This window comes from Elephas maximus, chromosome 10 (genome assembly GCF_024166365.1).
Source record: "Elephas maximus indicus isolate mEleMax1 chromosome 10, mEleMax1 primary haplotype, whole genome shotgun sequence".
Taxonomy (NCBI): domain Eukaryota; kingdom Metazoa; phylum Chordata; class Mammalia; order Proboscidea; family Elephantidae; genus Elephas; species Elephas maximus.
In genome coordinates this window covers 107,277,078-107,301,542 of record NC_064828.1, presented here as the reverse complement: position 1 = coordinate 107,301,542, position 24,465 = coordinate 107,277,078, and the positions used below count along the sequence as shown (strand labels likewise).

The 24,465-nt window shown below is 43.7% G+C and overlaps 1 protein-coding gene across 1 annotated transcript in view; it reads right to left on the bottom strand.

Annotated features, from left to right (window-relative positions):
* Positions 1–8,087: 8,087 nt before the first annotated feature.
* Positions 8,088–24,465, bottom strand: part of UNC79 (unc-79 homolog, NALCN channel complex subunit) — a 220,952-nt gene continuing 204,574 nt past the window's right edge. The window contains exons 46-51 of the mRNA XM_049898829.1: positions 23,644–23,819; positions 22,499–22,685; positions 20,710–20,907; positions 18,758–18,835; positions 10,300–10,341; positions 8,088–8,432 (exon numbers count right to left, since the gene is read on the bottom strand). Of these exons, the coding sequence (XP_049754786.1) occupies positions 8,232–8,432; positions 10,300–10,341; positions 18,758–18,835; positions 20,710–20,907; positions 22,499–22,685; positions 23,644–23,819 (882 nt within the window). The 3' untranslated portion in view covers positions 8,088–8,231. The remainder of the gene's footprint in view (positions 8,433–10,299; positions 10,342–18,757; positions 18,836–20,709; positions 20,908–22,498; positions 22,686–23,643; positions 23,820–24,465) is intronic.

The window sequence follows — 24,465 nt, the reverse complement described above, 5'->3', positions numbered from 1 at the left end:
TGATGACACAAGAGTCACTCCCTATCCCCCCAATCCGGAGTATCTTCAATATTGCTCCTTACCACTGGGAGCACTTGATCTGCGTATGCATCGCTGACCCTTCTCCCATGAGAATATAAGGTCCCGGAGAAGACAGGCCTTCTCTGGCTTCCAGTTTTACTCATTGCCAAATCTCTGGCACTAAAAACATGCCTGGCTCCGTACATATTTGTTGAGTGAATGCGTGAGTTAAGAGTGGATTATAAATTTAACGCAGTCTACCCAAGTATAAAGAAAAGAACACAGCACTTTATTTCACATAACTGTTCTGAACCCCCACCTCACCCAGTGTGTGGGGTCGCAAAACCTGAATTTGCAAATTAACATGTCAGCCTCTTCCAGTTCCCCTCGATGCTTCTGGATGGCTCAGTCTCTTTTGGATAATTGCTCAGTCTTGGAGACTTCCTCCCTGGGCCTGCTTCCCTCTAGGGGGCACCGAGGGGTGCACCTGAGCAGGTGTCTATAACCGCCGGCACAGGTGGAGCCAGTCTCTGACTATGTGGCATCTTCTGGGTCTCCACAGGTCTCTGCTTCCTGGACAGGTGACTTTGGGGATGTGCCTGGGCCCTTCTGGCCTTTTAGGGTAACAAGCTGCCCCCCTACTCCAGGTGCAAGCGCCCAGTCCGTAGCCACCTTCTCTTTCTGGCCCCGGCCCCTGGTGGTCTTCCTGCCCTCTCTGCACCCACAGGCTTCCTCACCAGGCCCAAGAACTCCTGGACTCCTGCACCCTCCTTCCAGGCTGGGGAGGGCTGTGCCAGCTGTGGCTCAGGCTCCTGTTGGCTGCCCCTCTGTCTGACAAGGCTGTCCAGGGCTGCAAGACCCCAGAGGCCCAAGGGCCACTCTGTTCTTGGGCTACCTGGTGCCAGTCTGGGCATTTCTACAGTGTCCCCACTCCCAGGAGGGAAGGTGAGGACATCATATCTGGCCTCTCAACCCTACCCAACCTTTCTCTCCTTTTCACCAACAATCTGCCAGGTTCTGGGAGGGGCACGCTCGCTGCTCTTTCATCCTTCTGGCTAGGACTTCCCCTACATCTTCTCCTCCTCCTGCCTGAAGGGCTCTCGAAGGCACCATGCCATCCATGGAGCTATACTGCTGAAGGTGGTTTCCTGGAGAAGAATAAACAACATATCCATTTACTATTTTCAAAACATTATCCCCACTGCAAACACAATGATGTGTTCGCACCATGCCCGGTCCAAATGATGACAGGACATGCCAGATGGAGGCGGATTTCCCAGTTGCTCATTCACACAGAGAAGCGTGGTGGGAGAGCTGAGTCACCACACACTGCCCAGCAGCACGGGACACCACACTCCAAGAGTTGGAGCCACATTCCCATGGCAAGCTGTGAGTGCGTGTCAGCAAAACACCATCTGTCACATCGGGCTGCGGCGTGACGAGTGAGCGGCTGCCTGTGTGTACAGTGGTTAGCGCCATGCCAAGCACACACAGGAGCAGCACGCAGTCCATAAAGGTGGGCTGCTATTGGCTGTCATTCCCGTTTGAGTCTCCCTCCCTGCGCTAAGTCCCTGACATATATCTTTTCATTTACTCGTCACAGAAACATTCAAAAAAATCCAAACCCGTTGCTGTCGAGTCGATTCCAACTCATGGTGACCCCATGTGTTACGGAGTAGAACTGCACCATAGGGTTTTCATGGCTGTAGTCTTTATGGGCAGGAGATTGCCAGACCTTTCTTCCACAGCGCCACTTGGTGGGTTTGAACCACCAACCTTAAGTAAGGTTAGTAGTTGAGCACAAACCACTTGCACCACACAGAGACTTACAAACACATGAGGAGAGAGGCGTTATCATCTCTATTTTGCAGCCAATGAAAACTGAGGCTTAAGAAGATTAAGTGACTTGCCCGCAGCCAGAGCAGTTTAAGGAGAAAGTCCCGATTCCAACCCCAACTGACCTGGCTGCTGGGCCTGGGCATGTGTCCCCTCTGTCTGCATCCCCCACACCAGGTCAGCGCTGAGTGCTCTAAGCCTAAGGCTCCGGGCACACCCACCGTCTGGAACCACCCCACCCCACCCGCATCTGCAGAGCTGCCCCCAGCTGGGCAGCGTGATTGTCCTCACCTGGAGAATGCTCCTGTCCTTCACCCTTGATTACTTGCTGGCTCCTTTCTTCTCCAAGTGGCCACTTCAAGGAGCAGAAATCAGGGCATCTGCCAGGCAGCCCTGCGAGGTCCCTCTCCTCAGGCCTGCCTGCAGGGCCAGCCGTCTCGGCTGCATAATTAAAAGCCAGCCCTTTGTTTCTGAAACAGCCAAATCTGTGGCTTCTGAAAATGTCCTGAGCAGCCTTGGGGAAGAGCTGGGGCCGGGGGCTCACTTTACCCCACTTGCCTAATCTCAGCATTCCTCAGAGGAAAGAAACCACAGTGGGGGCTGGAGAGACAGCCTCACCTGAAACAAGCTGGGGACTGACAGCCAACTGGTATAGAGGTTGGGGCCTGGGTTTCTGGCAGTGCTGCGGGCTGAGAACTCAGGCTTGCTGAGTGACCCTGGGTAAATTCTTTCCCCTACCACAGTCCATAAAATGAGAGGGTCAGTCTAAACCAGGGTGACAACCTGCTGCAGGGCCTCCTGCCCGTGAATGACTGAAGCCTGTGGGTCTTATAAATCAACCCAGAGGCAACAGGGTTTCTGTCTGGAGGCCCTTAGGTTCTTCCTGCTTGGGAGGCAAGGTCAGTGAGAGTCAAACTGGGGCCCACATGCTACACTGGGGTACCCAACCAAAAGCAGAAGTTAAAAACTCAAGCTCATCAAACCAGATGCTCTGTGGGCTGGGTTCAGCCAGCAGCTGTTAGTTGGTGACCTCTGGTCTAAATGACTCTCAGTTACTTTGTTGAGTAGCAAAGGACTCCGCCTTTGCTTTTTATGACCAGTATTGGTGGCACAGTGTTAAGTGCTCAGCTGCTAACCGAAAAGTTGGTGGTTCAAATCCACCAGCCACTCCATGGGAGAAAGATGTGGCAATCTCCTCTCTGTGAAGATTTACAGCCTTGGAAACCCTACTATGTTCTATAGGGTCTCCATGAGTCGAATCTACTCAACAGCAATGGGTTTATGTAATAGAAAGAACCTGGGCTTTGGAGTCAGACATACCTAGATTAAAATAATGCTGTACTTCTTACTCACTGGAAACCCTAGTGGCCTAGTGGTTAAGAGCTATGGCTGCTAACCAAAAGGTCAGCAGTTCGAATCCTCCAGGTGCTCCTTGGAAACTCAACGGGGCAGTTCTACTCTGTCCTATAGGGTCGCTATGAGTCAGAATCGACTTGACAGCAATGGGTTTTCTTACCCACTGACTCTAGCAAACATTTAATCTCTCTGTGCCTCAGTTTCCTCATCTGTAACAGTGGGTTAATAATAGAAGGGCCTTGCCTCACATTGTTGTGAAGATTAAAGGAGATTACTGACTCTAGGGTTCCTGACACATGGTAAGCCCTCAGATGTGGCGAGTCAGACTTTGCGGAGGGCCAGTTAGCGCTCTGCAGGTCCCTATCTAATAGAGTTCATCATCACAGTCTTTAGTTCATAGAATTTTATTCTTCTCCATAAAACTATCGTATTAAGTGTGATTTAATTCCACAGATCTATAATTTTTTTTTCATATAAATGCATTCCTGAATCAAGGGGGGAAATGCCTTTGTCAGATCAAGTGGCACTGGCTTGATGCAAATTTACTACAAATGATCAATAGAGGCCAACAAGACTGAGCTGCCTCGGATTTGTCTATCCCATCGCTCCTAGCATATTTTAACCAAGAATGTTAACTAAGGAAAGGGAAGTGAATTTGTATTGAATGTAGCTCTGATTTGGAGTCCGAAGAGATTCTAGCCCTAGTGTTGCATGGCCTCGGATAAGTGACTAACTTCTGGGCCTCAGCTGCTCACCTGCAAAATGGGAATAATAATAAAGCCTAGCTCGTGGGGGAAGGTTAAGAGAAGAAAAGGTAGTGTATGTGAGGTGCTTAGATACTCAACAATGGTGGCTACTGTGGTTTTTCTTGAATCCCCTTCCCGAGAGGCTCACTGCTTGCTGCTCCTTGTCAGTGACGGAACTGGCCAGCCTCTTATTAATAACACCCCAGCCATCTCATAAAACGTGGTTTGGTACTATTCCAGTGACTTTCAAAAAACCCTTTCATTCTTGGTAACTACCTACTGTTACTGTCCAAAGACCCAATTTGCTCAATATACATATTTGCAAATTAATTCTATTAAAGAGGTATAATAAATGATCTGCATTGTCCAATTAATGCCAGAGACCTTTCAATCCCAATTCATGAAAGAGTCTTGGTGGATGACCAATCTTCTCCAATCCAATCCAATCCAATTTGGCCTGTTGTGGCTTAGAAATGGAGATGAAATTGCTGCAACCAATTGGCCTCAGATGAGACTCTGAGGGAAGAGATTTGCTGAAAACATCCCGAGTGAGGCAGAATGGCATGACTTGCAAAGACAAGGTGGACATTGGAGACAGGACACCCTTGGCTAATGGCCAGGTTTTAGGTTCCATGGGTCCTTGTAGATCTTGTTTCTGAAGGACTTGCTGAGGGAAAAACCAAATGAGCCTGGAGCTGTGTGCTGTCCCTTTGTGTGGTCTTCACTCAGTGGCACCAGTCTTCCCAGAGGTCCACAGATTCCAGTTCAGTCTCCCAAGCACCATCACAGTCCTCAGTCCATTTGAGCTTTCCATCACCCCAGGGAGATGGGTAGAGCAGCCCCATTTTACAGATAAGGAAAAACAGAGTTTCAGAGAGGTTTAATATCTTGTCCAAGGTCACCCAGCTAGTAAGAAGCATGCCCACGGTGAAAAATTGGCGTGAATGTAATCTATGCATTTGCAGATTTTGGCCCATTCCACCCTTGGAAATCTCATAATGTTCTGTTCACACTCTGCAACCATTAGAATTCCAGGAGGGAAGGGAAACAGTCTCTTCCTTGGCCCTCTTGAAGCCAGTAATTAGCGATGGCCTAATGAGGATTACATAGGTAGAGTGTTTATTGTACTCTCCCTGGCCTCTGTGCCACTATCAGCTGCTGTTTCCTGGGGCTGGTGTGTGGTTAGCAGGAGTTAATAGGGGCAGTGATTTGGAGTGTCCTCTTGGGGGTCAGACCACCTGGGGTCAAGTCCTGGTTCTGCTCCTTACTAGCTGTAGGACCTTGGGCAAGTTGCTTTACTTCCCTGGGCTTTCACATAAGAATAAAAGTAATAATAATTTCATAGAGTGCTTACCATACGCCAGGCGTTTCATTAGGCGCTTTTCTTGCATGATTTTTTTTTATCCTCTCAACAACCCTATGAGGTATATTGTATCACGTTCCCATTTTACAGATGAGAACACACTAATGATGAAATTCAAATCCGCCCAAGTCGGTAGGGAAAACACATCTGTGCAAAAGTTCCAGCTTGGTGCTCCTCAGTGGCCTTCACCTATGTCAGGGTTTGGCAAACTTTCTCGGCAAAGAACTAGATGGCAACTATTTCAGTTTTCGTGGGCCATACGTTCTCTGTCACAACTCTTCAACTCTGCTGTTGCTGTAGCTAGGAATGGCCACAGACTATGTGTAATTGAATGGGCCTGGTTGCGTTCTAATAAAACTTTATGAAAACAGGCTGGAGGCTGGATTTGGCCCCTGGGCTGTAGTTTGCTGACCCCTGACCAAGGTGAATGGCTGCTGCTCCTGCTTCTAAGGGCCAATCCTGCTGAACTTCTATCTGTCCTCTCTTTCCCTGACTTTTTTCTTCCCAGCGCCTGAGCCTGACTTGCTGGAGGGGCTGACATAATGTAACAAAAGATGAGGACACAGAGGCATCTGAGTGGGTCCAGTGGAGGCCAGAGACCCACTGGGTCTGCCTGTCTCTACCAATCAGTGAAGTGGTAGGGTGCCAACAGGGACATATGTGGGTTAGGTTGGCAGGAAGGGTCATAGTTCTCAGGGGGCAAGGAGGGAGATTTCCCTGGGCAGGAATAAGACCCCGGGCTGTGACTGGGGTAAAGGAAAGGTCCAGAGAGTATGAAGCATGAGATCAGGACCCAGTCACAGCAGCCAGGTTAAGGGCGCATCCCCCCGTCGAGTTGATTCTGACTCATAGCGACCCTATAGGACAGAGTAGAACTGCCCCACAGGGTTTCCAAGGAGCAGCTGGTAGATTTGAACTGCTGACCTTTTGGTTAGCAGCCGTAGCTCTTAACCACTGCTCTACCAGTGCTCCCTCCAGTCCATGGGAGGATGTAAACATAAAATCCATTCAAAGACCTGGGCAAAGTAGATGGGGTTGGAGAAGCAGCTACAGATAACTTCAGACCTTGCCTACTGATAGGATTGGGCCACCAAGGTCCCAGCAGCCTGGGGTAGGGTGGGCTCAGGACTAGGGGACAGCAGGTCTACAGCTAAGCCAGGGTGCAGAAGTCAGCCAGCCCTCACAGGAAGGCAGCAAGGGCCTCCCCCTGCCCATTCCTGTAACCCCCACATGAATTCTTGCCGCAAAAGGAGAATGTCACAGCTTAGCCCCTGCCAAGCCCATTGGCTAGCTCAAGAAAGACCTGTTGCTTAACTGAATCCACTCAATTCAATAGACATTAATTAAATAGTGCTATGTGCCAAACCCTGGGGTACAGGGACAGTCCATGTTCTCTTCAAAGGTGTCAGTTTACAAGGGAGAGAAACGCATGCATAACTTACTCTAATACAAGACAAAACGCTCATGGAAGCACAACCAAGTACTATCAGAACAAAGGAGAATTCTGGGTGGGGAAGGCCTTTCAGAAGAGCGGATGTCCATTAGCAAAATATGAAGAATAGTTCCTATACTCAATAGAGGGGCCCTGTTTGTTCCCTGAAAGTTTCGTAAGGATGAAGATCTGCCCCTGTCTTTCTAGAACTCATGTGAAACACTTACACATCTGAGGACTTACTTCCCCCGAGAAGCATTAACATATTGAACCTCCCAGAAGGAAAGAGAAGCCTCTTAGTGGTCAACACACAAAAAAACGAATTGTCTCAGGCCCTGAAAGTCCACCCTAGAGGCCTGGCTCTCACCTGAAAGAAAGCCTTTCCTCTTAATAACCACACTGTAGTTTTAACGGAAGTGAGAAGTCTGAACAGTTTAGAAGAAAGGGTTGTCGGGAACTAGGCTCTACTTCTACAAACTGATTTTAAAAAACCCCAGGCTCACGAAGATAATAAAAAAGGTATTTAATAGCATGTCAATATACAGCTTAAGTATGTATGAACTCTTCTTTTCGTCAGTGCATTACAGGGACAGAGGAGAGAAATATCATTTGTGAATGCAGAGTCAAATGCTCAGGAGAAGTGCTGATAAATCGGGGTGCTCTTACGCTATTAAAATTCATTGTTATGAAACAGAACTCCAGGTGCGGTGCTCGGTGCCAGTGCCGGGACTCATTGGTCCAGTATGCAGTCTACGGTTGTAAATTGAACTGTATACAAGTATTAACAAAAGAAGTAAAATTTATTATTCACAAAACTAAAGTGGTTATCATAAAGCTTACAAGAGAGTACAGCCTAGAACTAAGGAGTTGAAAAAAACTAGTTTTAAAAATAATAAAACCGACTGGACAGTTTTGGAAAATGATATTATAAAACAAAGAAAACAATTGGCACAGTTTAACCACCTAATGTCTAAGTGCACTTTGTAATGTTTCTTGCAAGCTGCCACTTTTCCCAGGGTAATGACAAAAAGCTTCAGTCGAATGTCACTGGCTTCTGGTGACGGGTTTTTATTGCATTGCCAAGAGTGGATTTTAAGAAAAAACACTACAAAGGTTTCAAAAACCCTATTTATTCTCTATCATCAAAAATAGCAACAGGGGGACTATACAACTTTTCTGTGAGTACCCACCAGTCTATTTTTTTTTTTTCTTAAAAAAAATAGAAGTTAGTTAAAGAAAAATGATTTGGTTTTTTTTTTTTTTTTTTAAAAAATAATGTAAGGAAACACTTAATCAGATAGCCCAAGGAGTCATCAGAAATATGTGTAGCAAGAAAGCTTCATTGTTGGCCCTCTCCGGCCTCCGCGTGTCTTTTACTAAACTATAAAGAGAATGTACAGTACCAATGTATTCCCCAACCTGCTTGGATCAAATTGTTTTGTTTTGAAACCCATTATTGCTAAACCAGAGTGTTGACACTTAAAGCCGAGGAGTCCACTCATAGAGGATAAAATTGAGAGGCTGCTTCCGAGGACTGGATTTCCACCTGGGCCATTTTGAACTGGGTGCATTGCAGCCACTTGCGGAGGGCCGCCAGGCTGGTACTGCTCTGCCCTGAGCCCGGCAGCGTCCTTAGGCTGTGGTGGTTCACGTTGTTCTGAATAGCCTGCAGGCGAAGCTGGAGTCCCGCGGATAAGTGCTGTGAAGAAAGGGCAAGACACTGAGTTTCTGTCTTCCTAGTCCTCATGGCCAACCCCGGGTGTGCCAACCTGGGCTTCTGCTGGCAGAACTGAGGCTGGGCCTGAAGACGGCAAATGCCCAAATCTGACAGTGCTGGGGCAGGTGATGTGGGCCAGTGCTATACGCCCGCACCTGTCATTTCTAGAGTCACCTGGTCTGTTGTTAGTTGCCATTGAGTCAATGAGGACTCGTGGCGGCCCCACGGGTGTCAGAGTAGAACTATGTTCCATGGGGTTTTCAAGGCTGTGACCTTTTGGAAGCAGATCGCCAGATGTCTTCCAAGGTGCTTCTGGGTGGGTTTGAAACACCAACCTTTCAGCTAGTAGTCAAGCACTTAATGGTTTGTACCACCCAGGGACCATTCATCTGGCCTAAATCCTCCCAAATAATGACACTCCATCCTGACTGACTCATTTCAACAGGAATTTAAGCTGACGCAGCAGCGTATGGGCTGGCACAGACACTTCTCCCCGCAAAGCCATTCTCCACGTAAGTCTGGTTAAGTGCCCAAGCTCTGGTGTCAGACTCCCTAGGTTCAAGCCCCGGCTCCTCTATGAACAATTTTGGAAACCAACTTTGTTTAGTCTGTTTGGGTTTTCTCATCTGCAAAGTGGGGTTGTTGTATGGACAAATGAGTAAACAGAGTGTTGAGAACAGAACTTGGAATAGGGTAAGTGCTCATTGCATTTTAATTATTATTGTAATCTCACTGTTCTCCTGTCTGTATAAATGAAGAAATCAGGTTGGAAGCTTATTTTTTTCCCCCAGCTTTTCATCCAATTCTAGCATCCTGTGCAATGTAAAATTGTCAGAGATTGCCACAAGTGGGAAGGGCAATTTGGAATGCTTAGAGGCAGAAATATAGCAGCTCACTTTTCACAATAGAACTAGTGCTAAGATAAAGTTTTCAGCAGTGCCGATGCCCCCTCAGGTGGCCACAAATGGAACCAATGCTATAAATTAGGACTCAGAGCCTGGGATCACCACTGACAGCTGCATCTCTCTCTTTTGTGACTTGCCAAGAAAAGGGGGGGGGGGTGTCTGTGTACCTTGAGTTCGTATCTCCCTCTTTCCACTAGCATCCCACCCCAATTCTGAGAAGAACTCCAGCAAGAAAGCTGCCTTCTTCCCTCTCTGCTCCCCCAGGACTCCCATTGCTGAAGATGGGCCCTGTTTTAGATGGAGCAGGTGGCCAGCTTTGCCATCGTAATGTGGAGGCCAGGAACAAAGTTTGCTAGGCACAAAGTATGTTTGCCCCAACAGTGACAAAGCATCACTCAAGGCAGGCACTGTGAGTAGGAAATCTATTCAGTCAGGGTCTACCCCTTTCTGGTTGTGGGACCTTATCCAAATTACTCTCCCTTTCTGGTACCCTCAGCTGTGTAATGAGCGGGTAGGTCCCTTCTACCTCAATTCTGTCATTCATTCAGTGTTGTCCTTTCTGACTAAAATTCTTCTCATCACAGGAAATCAGTCTTAGCGGCCAGGAAATAAGCCTGGGCATGCCTGGGACCACGTCCCATACGTATTCTCCAAGGCAGGGGAACCTCACCTACATTCTAATCATTGAACTGTGCCTGACTCGGGCACTGGGATCTACCCCCACCAACTGCATCCTTATCACTAGTGAGCGACATAGGAGCTCCGACTGTCGCCCTTTGGCTGCAGGCCCCTTGCCTGGCCCACAGGGTCTCCTGCATCATCAGCTCTCTGAGACCAGGAGTGGGCTGAATTCCTCCCTCCATACAGAGCACCAACAACCCCTGTGAACGATAGGACGTTCTCTGCAGGAAGCTGCGCTCCCAGTCCGCCCAGGGGGTACTTACCTTGATATTTGACTGAATCATTGGCAACCACATAGGTATCAGCTGTATGGAGAAACACAGAAACCTTGTTATTATTGTCCTCCATTGCCCTCGGAAGCTGCGACTGCTGTGAGGAAAAGTAGGGCACGCTGAATCCCTTTAACATCATACAAGGATGGGGACGCCTGCTGTGGAGTTACCCATTATCAGAAATGTCTTCTTGAGGCCATACCCTGCTGAGCTGGTGGCATTTGGAGGTTAATAAGTGCCCCATGAGTGCCTGAAATACACGCTTTTGAGTAGGTGACTGTCTAGTGAAAGCTACTAAGTTCAGGAAATTACATGTACACTTATTTAATTAAATCCTCGCTTTCTTGAATCAGAATTTTTTCCACGGGATGTTTACAACTGAGTCCCTGAGTAGAATGGTGCTCTATTTGCCCGTAGTCATTAGGAAACTATAATTGGGAAGCAGTTGGAAGGCCTCCGTGACAGAAAATGACAAACCCGGCTGTTGCCTGGCTGTCTTTGGAAGGTGAAGCCCAGCAAGAGTGGGTCAGGTGGGGGGTGGGTGCAACGTGGGTGCACACGGACGAGCAGCAGACCCTGCTCAGGGTTAAGGGTCTCCAATGCAAGATGTCTGGGTGACTTGACCCTCTGCTGTCTCTCCAATCAGCCCTCAACCTCCTCCATGACGTGGGCCCTCCTTGGAGGTCACAGGGTGCCTGCCTGGGTGCCTCCAGCAGCAGGCCCCCTCCCTCTGCACTGGTCTCTCAGCCATGGAACACAAGTAAACATTCAAGGCCTCGTGCATCCAGAAGTCAGGGACTTCCAAAACCACGTGCTCCACAGAGTTCTCGTTAGGTGGGATTTAAAGGGGGGCTGGGGGGTGGGTTCTGTGGTTAGATAAATTTGAGAATGCTGGTTTCTTTATTTTATTACTTCTCAGACCATTAATATGCTGCTACGACTTCACATCATTTCACTCCTTGTTCCTTCCAACCCTCTAGCCCAAGAGAGGAGTATTCAGCTTTTCTCTATTTAACCACAGATTTTGTTAAAAATAGGGCATAACTCAGACTAATGTTCACTGAAAAGAATGATGTCATATAACATGGAAGAGATTAATTGGCAAGTAGTGACATTTACAGTCCTCTGCATTTGGGGTCACTTGGGGTCACTGACTTCAGATGCTGAAGCTGAGGCCTAATGACTATCTAGAAAAGGCTGATTCCCAAACACTGACAGAAAGAAGAACCTGCTGTGGGTAACAGAGATTAGAAGATGTAAGCCCTTCCCACCAATGATTTACAGTTCAATTTTTAATTAAAAAATACTTTAAAATTGATTTTTAATGCCCAGTACAAGAAGAGAAGGGGAACAGAGAAATGGAAACCAACAGTGGAGGCTGGCTAGGTAAGGTAGCCAAGTGAACCATGGGCAGGGTCTAGACAGGCAGAAATGAGGCATTCCAGGAAGCCCAGAGAAGGTCTGAGCAAAGCCCAGAGTGGGCTGTGCAGAGGGACAAAGAGGCGGTAGGGGTTCACGTGATACTGAAGTATGAGGTTCTCAGGGAGGTCATGAAAACCAAATTTAGAGAAGCCCAGGCTAGAGCCTCTCATCATCAGCCCACAGGCGAGCCTGATGCCCAGTTAGGGAACTTGGAGTGTATTCCCAATTAAATACAACTTCTGAAGAGGTGAGCCCCACCACATGAGCAGAAGTCTGCTCCAGATAGGCCACAGTGGCTGCAGCCTGCAGACAGGTGACGAAGGACATGGAGCATGAGGCAGGGGCCCAGTGTGAAGGCTGCCTTGGTGGTCTGGGTGAGACGAGGGACGGTTTCTAGGATGGACAGGGATGCTGCTACAGAGACAGCCTCTGAGGACCTGAGCACTAGTTTGCGCTCTGAGTGAGAACTAGGATGAAGCAGCTGAGGTGGCTAGCCCGGGCACAGTGGAGGACAGCAATGCAGTGAACAAAGCCAGTGAAGCCGGAGCAGAGGCTATTAGGGATAGAGACAGTGTATAAATAACCTTTCTGTTCACTGGCTGGTCATAAACACAGGTTGCTGTTCTCACTTAATTCATCAAAATATATATATATTTTTAAATGAACTTGGTGATGTGATAAATTGCATTTCTTTTAATGTTTTTGTTTGCAAGGCTGATTTTGATGATTGTTCTGCTTTTAACATTCTGTTGATATATACAATTTGCTAGTTTGACTTTTATTGGTGTTGATTCCTAAACATTCCTAAACACAGTGTTCATGATGCAGCCAGCTAAATATTCTGCCTCTAACATAAATAGTGTGTTTAGAAATGGAGTATCGTGTGTAATGAAGATGTAACTGGACTAAAACTCGAAATATCGGAAAATGACACCCTCTCCGTGCCCTCCCAACCTCACAGCAAAACTGTAGAATTATGAAGGTTGGTGCCAGAGAAGGCAATGCTCTTTGGCTTGCAGTAGGACTGGCTCGTCTAGCCATTCTGAATGGGAAAATATAAAGCTGTCTAACCGTCCTCTCTGCAAATGTCATGCACAGCAAAAAGCAAACCCTGGGGGTCCTACTGCCTAAGGAGACTTTTGTTGACCGCTGATCCATTTAGCATGGAAGCAGGCCTACATGTACCTCGAGATTTGGGACCTACCTGAACTTACCTCCCATTAAGAAACCCGAGGGATTCAGGAAAGGAAGGACTAGGGAGCACTGAGCACTCTGACCCTGGGTGGACACCTTGCCTGTATGAGGCAAGCAACCTTAGAAGGTTTTTTTTCACTTCCTCATTGATATAATGTGTGACTATATGATTCCAAAATATACCTGCAAGGGACCTTCGGGTTTGTGATTTATGAATCACATGACTAAAGGCCTCAGGTTAAAGTTCATTATTATTGATAGCATTATATAACCCAGCAGTCAGCCTACTTCAGGAATACTAATTTGACTTATTAAATAACGTTCATTCCAGTTCCCTTTGGCTAATGGTTCCTACAAAGCTGTCAGTGAGAATTAGATGCAATTTACTTTGGGCTTTGTGATGTTATAATAAAGTTGGTTTTTTTTTTTTTTTTCTCTCCAGAAATAACACGCAGAAAACTAAAGTGCATTTTTAAAAATAAATTGTTTTTCACCAAAACAGAAGTGATACCTTATCCTTCATTTTGTTTTATGGTACAGACTAAATTGAAGGCTTCCTGATGGTTGGACTGTATTCATTTCACTCCAGGCTTGTTGCAACCTTCAGATTAAAATTGGTTGTAAAACTTCCTCCACCTGGAACAACTAAAAATCTGGATAAACTACATAAAACAACAGTTTCCAGACAGTTAGCAATGGGCAATGCAGGATGGTGATCACTGAGGGAGGGGAAACAAACAAGGTGGCCCGATGATCACCCCAGCTCAATGCCTAGAGAAAGTGTCCTGAGTTGAGGAGATGGAGCTGGGAGTCTAGGAGACCAAGGCATCTGGAGTTTGCAGGGCAGGACACTGGAGAGGAGAGGGCTGCCTAGAAAGAACTCTGAAGATCTGTAAAGGATTCACCTCGAGTCTTCAGCTGAGTACCGACCAGTACACATATGTGAGAAAAAATACTGAGGCCAAAGGAAAAACAACCCAAAAAGATTAGTGGGACTAATTCCCGATGACCATATGGGGCCAGGAATAGTTTCTGTTCCCACTAGTCAGAGTGTAAAACTTTGTAGTTCATAGAACGTCAATAAGAGTACTTGGAAGGATGTTGCCTTAGTAGTGAAGACATAGCTCTAGACAAAATGCTGCTCTGACCCCAGATAACAAAGCTTAAAATCAAGACTCAAAAGGATAAAATGCCTTTTAAGTAATTTAACTATGTCACAGAATAAAGTTTAAGAATATTTATAGGAATACAAAAATATCCAGAACCCAAGAAAGTGAAATTCATAATGCCAGGAATCCAACAAAAAATTGGCAAGCATTCAAAGAATCATGAAAATGTGGCTCATAATGAGGAAAAAAGCCAGTCAACAGGAACAGACCCAAAAATGGCACACAGATGGCAGAATTGGTAGACAAGGTCATTAAAACAATTCTTACAACTATATTCATTATAGTCAACAAGGTAGAGGAAAATATTGAGCATAAGTAGAGGCATAGAAAATATTATTTGAAGAAACAAGGACTGATAATTCTCCAAATATAATGAAGACTATAAACCTACAGATCCAAGAAGCTCAACAAACCAAGCACAAGAAACATGAAGAAAGCAACACTAAGGCATCATCAGATATGTTAACAACAGTGATAAAGAAAATATCTTAAAAGAAGCCAGAGAAAAAACACTATGAATGACACAGACTTCTTGGTGGAAACGATGCAAGCAAAAAGACAGTAAACTAGCAACATCATTAAAATACTGGAGGGGCGGGGGGGTTGTCAACCTATAATTCAATACTCAGTGAAAATATCTTTAAAAAATGAATGCAAAATTAAAACTTCCTCAGACTCAGACATACAAAAGCTGAATGAATTCACTACCAGTAAACTTGCACAAGAAAGTTTTTTTTTTTTTTTCCGAGTCCTTTGGGCAAAAGAAAGATGATAACAGATGGAACTTTGGATCTATACAAAAGGAAGAAATGTACTGAAAAATGGCAAAGATAAATATGGCAATATGATAAATCTAAAAAGCGAATATAAATTTTTAAAAACTCTTTAAAAGATAATTGACTGCTTAAAGCAAAAATGGTAATAACGTATTATACAGTATATAACATATGTAGAAATAAACAACAATAGCACAAAGCCAGGAGGTGAGAAGTGGAAGTCTACTATTAAGGGGTTCTTATACTATTTTTTTTTTTTTTATACATGGAAACCCTGGTGGTGCAGTGGTTAAGAGTTTGGCTGCTAACCAAAAGGTCAGCAGTTCAAATCCATCAAGTGATCCTTGGAAACCCTATAGGGCAGTTCTACTCTGTCCTAGAGGGTCGCTATGAGTCTGAATCGACTCAACAGCAATGCGCTTTTTTTTTTTTAATACTATATATGAAGTGGCATAATATTACTTAAAGGCAGACAGCAATAAGTTAAATTCAGCTAAATTCTACCAAATATCTAAAGCAGAAATACTGATTCTACACAAATGTTTTTAGAAAACAGAAAAAGAAGTATTCACCTCAATCTATGAGGTTAGCATTACCCCGATACCAAACAACAAAAAAGACATTGCAAGAAAAGAACATTATAGCCCAATAACCATCTTGAACATAGATGCAAAAAAAAATTAACAAAATGTTAGCAAATCAAATTTAGCAAGATATAAAAAGGATAATACTTCATGACCAGGTGTGGTTTGTCCCAGGATTACAAAGTTGGTTTAACATTCAAAAGTCAAATCAATGAGATTCTTCATATTAACAGTCAAAAAAGAAGTTATATGACCATCTCAACAGATGTAGAAAAAGCATTGGACAAATTCAACATACATTCTGATAAAATTTCTCAGCAGATTAGGAATAGAAGAGAATCTTACTCAACCTGATAAAAGATACCTACAAAAAAATCAACAGCTAACATTTATATTTAACAGTAAAAGAGAGAATGCTTTCTCCCAAGGATCAAGAGCAAGCACCACTTCTATTCAACTTGTACCGGAGGATCTAGCCAGTAAAATGAAACAAGAAAAAGAAATAAAAAGAATAAAGAATGGAAAGGAAGAAATAAAACTGCCTTTATTTGCACACACCATGATTGTCTATTTAGAGAATCTGATGAAAATGACAAAAAAAAGTTACCAAAACCATTAAGTGAGTTTAACAGTTTGCAGAGTATAAGGTCAATATAAAAACTGATTGTAATTCTATACACTAGCAACAAACAAGCAGAAATTAAAAAAAACAACAACAACCATTTACAACAGTCAAATGTAACTTCATGCGTAACAATATGATATACTTAGGGACAAATCTGAGAAAAATATACTAGGCCTGTATATGGAAAACTACAAAATACCACTGAGAAGAGTTTAAGAAGGCATAAATAAATGGACAGATGCATTGTGTTCATGTATCAGGACACTCAATATCATTAAGATGTTAATTCTCTTCAAACCGATCTATACATTGACTGAAATCTCAATCAAATTTCCAGGAGGCTTTCTGTAGAAATTGAGAAGCTTATTTTAAAATTTATCTAAAATGCAAAACCAAACCAAACCTATTGCCATCGAGTTGATTCTGACTCGTAGCGTCCTTATAGGACAGAGTAGAACTGCCCCATAAGGTTCCCAAGAAGCAGGTGGTGGATTCGAGCTGCCGACCTTTTGGTTAGAAGCCAAACTCTGAACTATTGTGCCACCAGGGACCTAAAGAAACACTCAAAACTATAAAACTTCTAGAAGAAAATCTTTGGCTCTCAAATTAGACATAACTAGACACAGTTTAGACACGACATCTAGTACAATCCATAAAAGAATAATCTGTTAAATTACTCTTCATCAAAATTAAGAACATCTGCTCTTTGAAAGACAATTAAAGACAAACTACAGAGAAAACTTTTGCAAGTAACATATCTGATAAAGGACTTATACCTCAAAATTCAATTATAAGAAACAATAAATAATGGGCAAATAATCTGAACAGACACTTCACCACGAAGATATATGAACTGCAAACAAGCACATGAAAAGATGCTTAACGTCATCTGCCAACAGGAAAATGCAATTTAAAACTACAATGAGATACCAGTATACAACTCTAACAATGACTAAAATTAAAGACTGAATATACCAAGCGCTGAGAAAAATGTGCAAGAATGGGAACTCTCGAACACTGATGGTATGAATGCAACATGGCAGGTGTCATGGATTGAATTCTGTCCCCCCAAAATATCTGTCACCTTGGCCAGGTCATGATTCCCAGTATTGTATGATTGCCTACCATTTTATCAACTGATGCAATTTCCTTATGTGTTGTAAATCCTATCACCATGATCTAATAAGATGGATTAGCAGCAGTCATATCGATGAGATCTACAAGATTAGACAGTGTCTTAAGCCAATCTCTCTTGAGATATAAAAGAAAGAACCGAGCAGAGGAACACGGGGACCTCATACCACCAAAAAACAGTGCCGAGAGCAAAGCGTATCCTTTGAACCTGAGGTTCCTGCTCTGAGATGCTCCCAGACCAAGGGAAGACTGATGACAAGGACTTTCCTCCAGAGCTGACAGAGAGAGAAAGCCTTCCCCTGGAGCCGGCGCCCTGAATTTGGACTTGTAGCCTATTGGACTGTGAGAGAATAAACTTCTCTTTGTTAAAGCCATCCACTTGTGGTATTTCTGTTATAGCAGCACTAGATGTCTAAGACAGCAGGTTATGAGAAGAGAAGGAAGAGAGAGATTATAAACGGGCACAGGAAAACTTTTGGGGTGACTGATATGTTTGTTATCTTGACTGTAGTGATGGTTACACATATGTCAAAAATTAACAAATTGTACATTTTAAAAATGTACAGTTTACTGTATGTAAATTATACTTCAATAAAGCTGTAAAAAATAAAATTCAGTGTGATCATCCAGTTGTTGGTTATACATTTTCTCTCACAGTGCTGACTTTTGCTACTGACTAGCTAGCTAGCTAGATATATCTATCCCATTTGAGCCAAGAACCTTGCACTGTTCTAGTAACAGTCAAGTTTTCCCTGAAGATGGGCTGCCTCTTTTCAACACAGTGTGAGTTAACTTGGCAAGTGTCGTTTACTGAACAGAGTCAACCAAGGAATGAAATAGCGAGCTGTAAGGTTCCAAACTGATGCACTCCGTGGTGGTAGACGGTGTCTAAAATAAAGAGAATATGGAGGTGAGAGTAATGAAGGAAAAGGTACAAGTGGCGAAACGAAAAAGAATCAGTGAGATGGAGAGGAGGAAGGAAAAAGAGGAGGTAAAATGATAAAGTGAGTGAGAAACCAAGTACTCATTTACTCCTTGATTTTTTTTATCACACTAGTAAGTTTCTGATGTCCCTGGGCAGATGACAAACACGTAGATTAGTTTCATACACTGTATTATGATTTAGAATGATAATATTTGAAGCTAAAGTTAATTTATCTTAGAAAAGATCACCAGCTACCACATCAATTACAATTTTCCTGGTTTTCTGGATATCTTTGGCAAAGAGGTACCACCAACCAATTTTCAGACCACTTTCAGATCAACTCTCCCTCAGTAATATTTGAATTACTTCTTGTGTTCCATTTAACTTTGGTCTGACATATTTAACTCAGGTTGAGTTGGCCACAGTGGTGAAGCAAATGCAAAAATAGCCCAATGACTATTTGGCGAAGGTTGTTACATAAGTCTGGATCCTCCAGCCCCAACTCTGAATACTGGAACTAAGGCAGTTTTACTTTCCCCTTCAGAAAGTACATTCAAAATAAATCCACATTTGTTTTTAGTAGTAAGAAATAGTCTGTAAAAGCCATAAGATTTTCCTACCTTTACAAAAATTGTTGAATTGCATTCTTGCAATGCCTCCATTAAACTAATCACATGGAGACACACCATTTCTACCATCTGAAACAACAAACATGAAAATCAGTTTCACTCCCAGTAATATGGAAACTCTGCAATGCAGTCTGCAGCCCTAGAGAACGGACTGCCCTGTGCACTGCCCTGTGCCTGGGGGGTCTTTCAGCATAATGACCATAGGGGACCACACAAAGTGGAGTCTGTTCACCTCTAAATCTTCAGACCAGAAACTTAGTTAAGAAAGCTCCAGAGGTTTTGCAGTTGGCACACCTTCCTCATCTAACTCAGAACTGCCGGTGGCACTTGGGTATTGAGCTCAACAATCTGCACTGCATCTGATACACCAGAGGACACATGGCTTCTGCCACCTCATTTCCAGCTATAGAGCTCTCTGGCCTTAAATCCTGTTTTCCATCTTGATTCTTTCTCCACAGTTTCTTCATTGGGAGGGGCTATTTAGTTTATTGCAGATCTGGCTTTGGGGCTCAGTTCTCTATGGAACAAGGCAGCCATGCTTATGACAGTTACAAAGTACAGTAGAAATTATATCACTCATCAGAATGTCCTACGGCTGGATTTTAAACACTCCAGTGGGATTTTACCTGTCTGGCTTATCTGGGTTAACAAAATTCTCAGAATAAAATTAATTCAAATTTATTTGTAATATCTTCTGTACAAAATTCATTTGTAACAAATTCATGTGTAACATCATTTTTACAAAATCCATTCGTAACCAGTTTATTTCCAATATTTGAATTATCAAGAGAGATTTAGAGGAGAGGTGTTATTGGTATCAAAAAACCAATGATAATCTAAGGAAATTTCCAATCTCTAGCCTAAGATTAAGGCCTTAGCTTCATCACCTATAAAATAACTGGACAGAATGCTTGGCCTCCAAGTTCTTCTTCAGTCCTGGAATCTATGGTCCTATGAATACAATTATTTCCAAAGCAGAACTGTTTGTGAACCCTAAAATTTCTACATAAATTTCCTTTAAGTTAAACTAAAACATTTCTTTACATACAGAACTGCCTTTTAATATCTATTTCACTAATGGAAAAAAAAAAGAAAAAAAAGCTTCTCAGAGAACATATATAATCCCCACACCAATTAAAGCTAAAAGAAAATGTTTCTTAGACTAATATTCAATGAATCCAAGATCATTTCCTGAGTGCCTTCTGTGGGCAGGGCATCATTACAGAGCTCTTCCAGGCCCCCTGCTCCTCACAGACAAAACCCTACTGATGGTGTCCCCTGTAGCCAAGGCCCTGGCTGCTGCTCTCCCAGCTGAGACCCCTCAAATGGAGCAAACGGAACCAAGACGCCCCTCTGTAAATCCCTTCCTTAAACCCTCCAGCCCTGACTCTAGGAGCACTCACCCAAACTTGTCCAATGCAGCTGGCTCATGCTGACCACACCCAGATGTTTGCCAGTGAGATCAGAGGAGCCCCTCTCTTGGGGAGCCATCCACATCCAAATGGATTTGAGGATTGGGGAATTTAGGTGTTAACAGGGCAACTCAAAAAGATGAGGTTCTTTTCAGGCTTTGGGCCCTGGGTGGAACAATCACGCATGGTTGGTCTGTTCTTAAACTATCGCAAAAAGATGCCCTAATTTGCTATGATTTTTCCAATTGCTTAGAAATCCAAAAATCACATGAATCTCACTCCTAAGTCCCTGACAGTATAAGCACCAAAACAACTCTTGAAAGGCAGAAATTTCATCTGATATTAGGTAAAGAAAACAAAATTATGTTTACTGAACTTGTTTGTTTTTCACTGAAATTTTTATGCAAGTAGAACGTCCCACTTACAATGTAACTAATCACTATTGAGGCCTTCAAAGAGCGGATAGTGTGAGGACTGGGAGTGGTTTATAGTTTGAGATTTCACCCAGCAGGGGAACTTATGTGAACTTACCACTTTGTTATGGGCCATCAGTTGAAGGATGCTGGGGGTGACCCTACTCCAAAACTCCAAGGCTGTCAGTATCGCTGTGAAGCCGAATTCATTCTGATTCTGCACGTTTGTAGCTACTGCGCTTTGTTCACAATATACCGTCCAGAGCTGAGCAAAGATGAACGCATGGAAGAGGGAACACATGTGCAGCACGGAGGTCTAACAGGGAAGAAGACAGGCAGCAGTTACGTCCTGGTGGGGCTGGCACTCCAGAGAGCACCCCAAAGCATCTAATCCAAGTGGTCCAAGGCTGAAAGAGTTACCTTCGACTTACAGACTCGTGAGTCATCACCTTAAAGCAATCTGCTCTCAGCTCAGGCAGTGGGAGTGTGCTCAGAGAACAAAGCATCTTTTCCAAGAGAAGGCATCTTAAATTGCAGAATAAATCTACCCACCCCCTGCCCTTTAATGAAACTGACATTCCCACTCCTAAACTAGAATTAGGAAGACTAATTGTTCCACCAGTTTAGGGTGTTTCCTCTTCTGTAAACCGGGGTGCCCTCCTCCAACAGTTGTAGTCAGGAGAAAACAAGGCGATGCGTATGAAAGCATGTCCAGCATTTAATAATTCCAACAGCAGCAGTGGCAGCAGCAGCTTTGGCAGCAATACTCACATTAGTACCCCAAACCAAAAACCAAACCCACTGCCGACTAGTCGATTCCTACTTATAGCAATCCTATAGGCCAGAGTAGAACTGCCCCACAGAGTTTCCAAAGAGCACCTGGTGGATCTAAACCGTTGATCTTTTGGTTAGCAGCTGTAGCTCTTAACCACTACACCACCAGGGTCTCCACTCACATTAGTAGTAAGCCTTTCTTTAGTAAGCACCTACGATGTGCCAAACTCTGTGCTAAGGACTTTTCACAGATCACCTTTCACAAGTCTCAAACCCTCTCCTCATCTAATGAAGCTCAGAGAGGTTCAGTAACTTTTCCAAAGTCAGAAAATTAGAAAGTGGCATAGTTAGGGATCAAACACAGATCTGGGTTGAAATATGAGGGAACAGACTGCCTAATTCCTCTTTGCAAACATCATTCAGCTCACTTGAATTGGTGTTCTAGTTTATCTCATAGTCACACACCCTGGCCTAAATCCCAGCTGTCACCAAACCCACTGTGACCTCCCAAAACTCCTCTTGGCTGATTAGCATCAATGTGTCTGGATTGCTTGTAGGGGCTCATGACTGATGCCTGCCCTGGGTTTACTTTAGTCACTCAAGCACATCCTCTGTGTCTACAATTTATAAAGATCCTCTGCAGAGATGATTCCAGCTTGTGCTTTAGTGAGCTCCTAACTGGCCTTCTTATTTTCATTTGGTATCTTCATGTATCTTTAGAGACATGAGCTGAAAAAATAGTGCATGAAGGATTAGATAGAGCATAAATGTTTCTCCACTTCCTATCTGGTTCTAAAAACTGATTGCAGACTTTTTTTTTTTATCATATTTCTAGCCTTTGATTCCTCTTCATTATTTTGAGACAGAAATGCCTAGGAAACGAATTCTTGCTTGCTTCTGTAATTTATCTTCATAAAAATAAGCCGAAAAACAATTGGGGGGGGGGGTGGACAAAGGTAGTGTGGGAATTTAAACAATGTTAAATAAGACCTTAGCACAAAGCTGCTTTCCTAACATCCACAGGAGGGCAAGTGATAAGCTGCATTTTCTTCTCAGAAGAAACATAATTGGCTGATAGGGGTTCCATTAGCAATTTCGAAGTATGTGGTCTTAATCTTGCAGAAATCACTTACCTTTGATTGCTCTGGAAATCCAATCAGGATAACAATGAGATGGTCTGCAATATGGGAACCTGCATCCAGAGGTATGGGCAAGCAAGGAGAGGAGGCATTTGGACATACTGCGTTATGAGTGAGGGAACCCAGAAGCAGCCAAGACAACAGACGGATGTGGGAGACACACTCGATGAATTCTTTAGGTCTATTAGAGAAGAAGAAAGTTTAAAAAATGATTTTATGTTTTCTGTCTCATTGGGTGCTCAATAAATGTTTACTGAAGGACAGGATTTAAAGAGTGGTCCCACAGCAATTACATAAAATAAAACACCAAGGCAAGAGAGTGCTAACAAAATAATGTATATGTGGTTTCTCATTTTAATCCTGGATTTTACTTCTGGAACAAATAGCAGCCTTTGGTGACACAGGATTAAATATTCTGCCTCATTCTTCCACAAACCTGGCTGCCTCTCTCACTAGCTTTTCTTTCTAAACTCTTTCCTTTCCTCTCATTAAAAACTTCTCTGACATCTCCCACTAGAGGGGAAAAAGAGGAGATATACACAGCCACCTGTTTTCCTGAATTCTCACCACCAACTCCAGACCTTGCCTCTGCCAAGAAGGCCAACCATGCAAAAGTACAGGCTCAAGCCTGCTCTGAGTTGCCGGCTAAACTAGCCCACACTCACCTTTCCCTTCTTTAGCCTCACTTACAGACAGGATCAGGGGATTGTATCTTTTTGCAATCTAATTCCTTCATCTTTGCTTAGATTTTGTTCCAGTTATACTCTAAGCTCCTTGAAGGCAGAGACCATGGAAGTGCTCAGTAAATACCTATTGATTCTTGAACTAATTAAAATTGAGAGTTAAAGTGACAGTTTAAAGTGACAGTAGGTTCCAAGTTTTCATCATCCATCAGGATGATTGAGGCTTTTGTGCCGGGGCAAATTTCTTTTGTTGGTAGCATGTCATAAAGGGCTTGTGTTCAATAATGCTGCCAGGTAACCAAGTATGCAGGTGGTCCTCGATCTCCAACTTCTTAAACAATCATATTCTACCTCCATAAACCTTAGATGCATTCATTTGCTCTAAACGAACCCCAGGAAACTAAATGTCATTTCATGCTTTATTATACTCATTCTTGGAAAAATAAAGAGTCTTACCCTTGCTGCATTGCAGAAGGGGGATGATAGAGCCAAGGCAGATACCGAATCACAGCTTTATTATCTCTGTGGTTGCCCCGTGAGATTTCCATGGCTGCTATCTGGGCCAGCCCAACTTTGAGATGTCCGCCAAATGTATCTTCATGCAGAGGTTGGGAACAAGTCTTCATGTGGCTCTACAAAATCAAATGGCATGCTGAAACTTTGCACAGTGCCTGGTGACATTCCAGGTCACTCTTTAAAAAGATCAGTGACCATTTTCCCTCCTTCTATCACCACTCCCAATCACACACCCCACTTAATCTTCTTCCATGGTTTCCCACCGTTCTTCGGGTAAAGGAAAAGTAAAAACAAACAAAAAAATCTCCTTAGCATGGTCTATAAATCCTAGAAGGATCTAGCTACTGCAGATCTCTGCACCTCACCCTTTCATCCCCATGGTTCAGCCACACTGGCCCTCCATGCTCCCTCCCACCATCAGGCCTTTCTTTGTGCTGTTTTCTCTGCCTGAAATAGTTTTCAGCCTCTCTTTACCCAATTAACTGCTCCAGTGTCACTTCTTCAGGGAAGCCTTCTCTGGCCTCCCTGGCTGGGTCAAATCTTCCTGCTGGAAGATTTGTCTGTCAGAGTCAAAATTATACTTTTGTTTGCATGAACTTTTCATTAAATTCTGTTTCCATTGCTAGATTATAAATGAGGGTAGCTACTGTGTCTATTTTTGCCCAGCATTGTGTCCCTAATGCCTAGAACAGTGTCAAGCACATTGTAGGTGCTCAATATATCCTTGTTGAATTAATTTAGAAAGATTTATTTGCTCAGTGT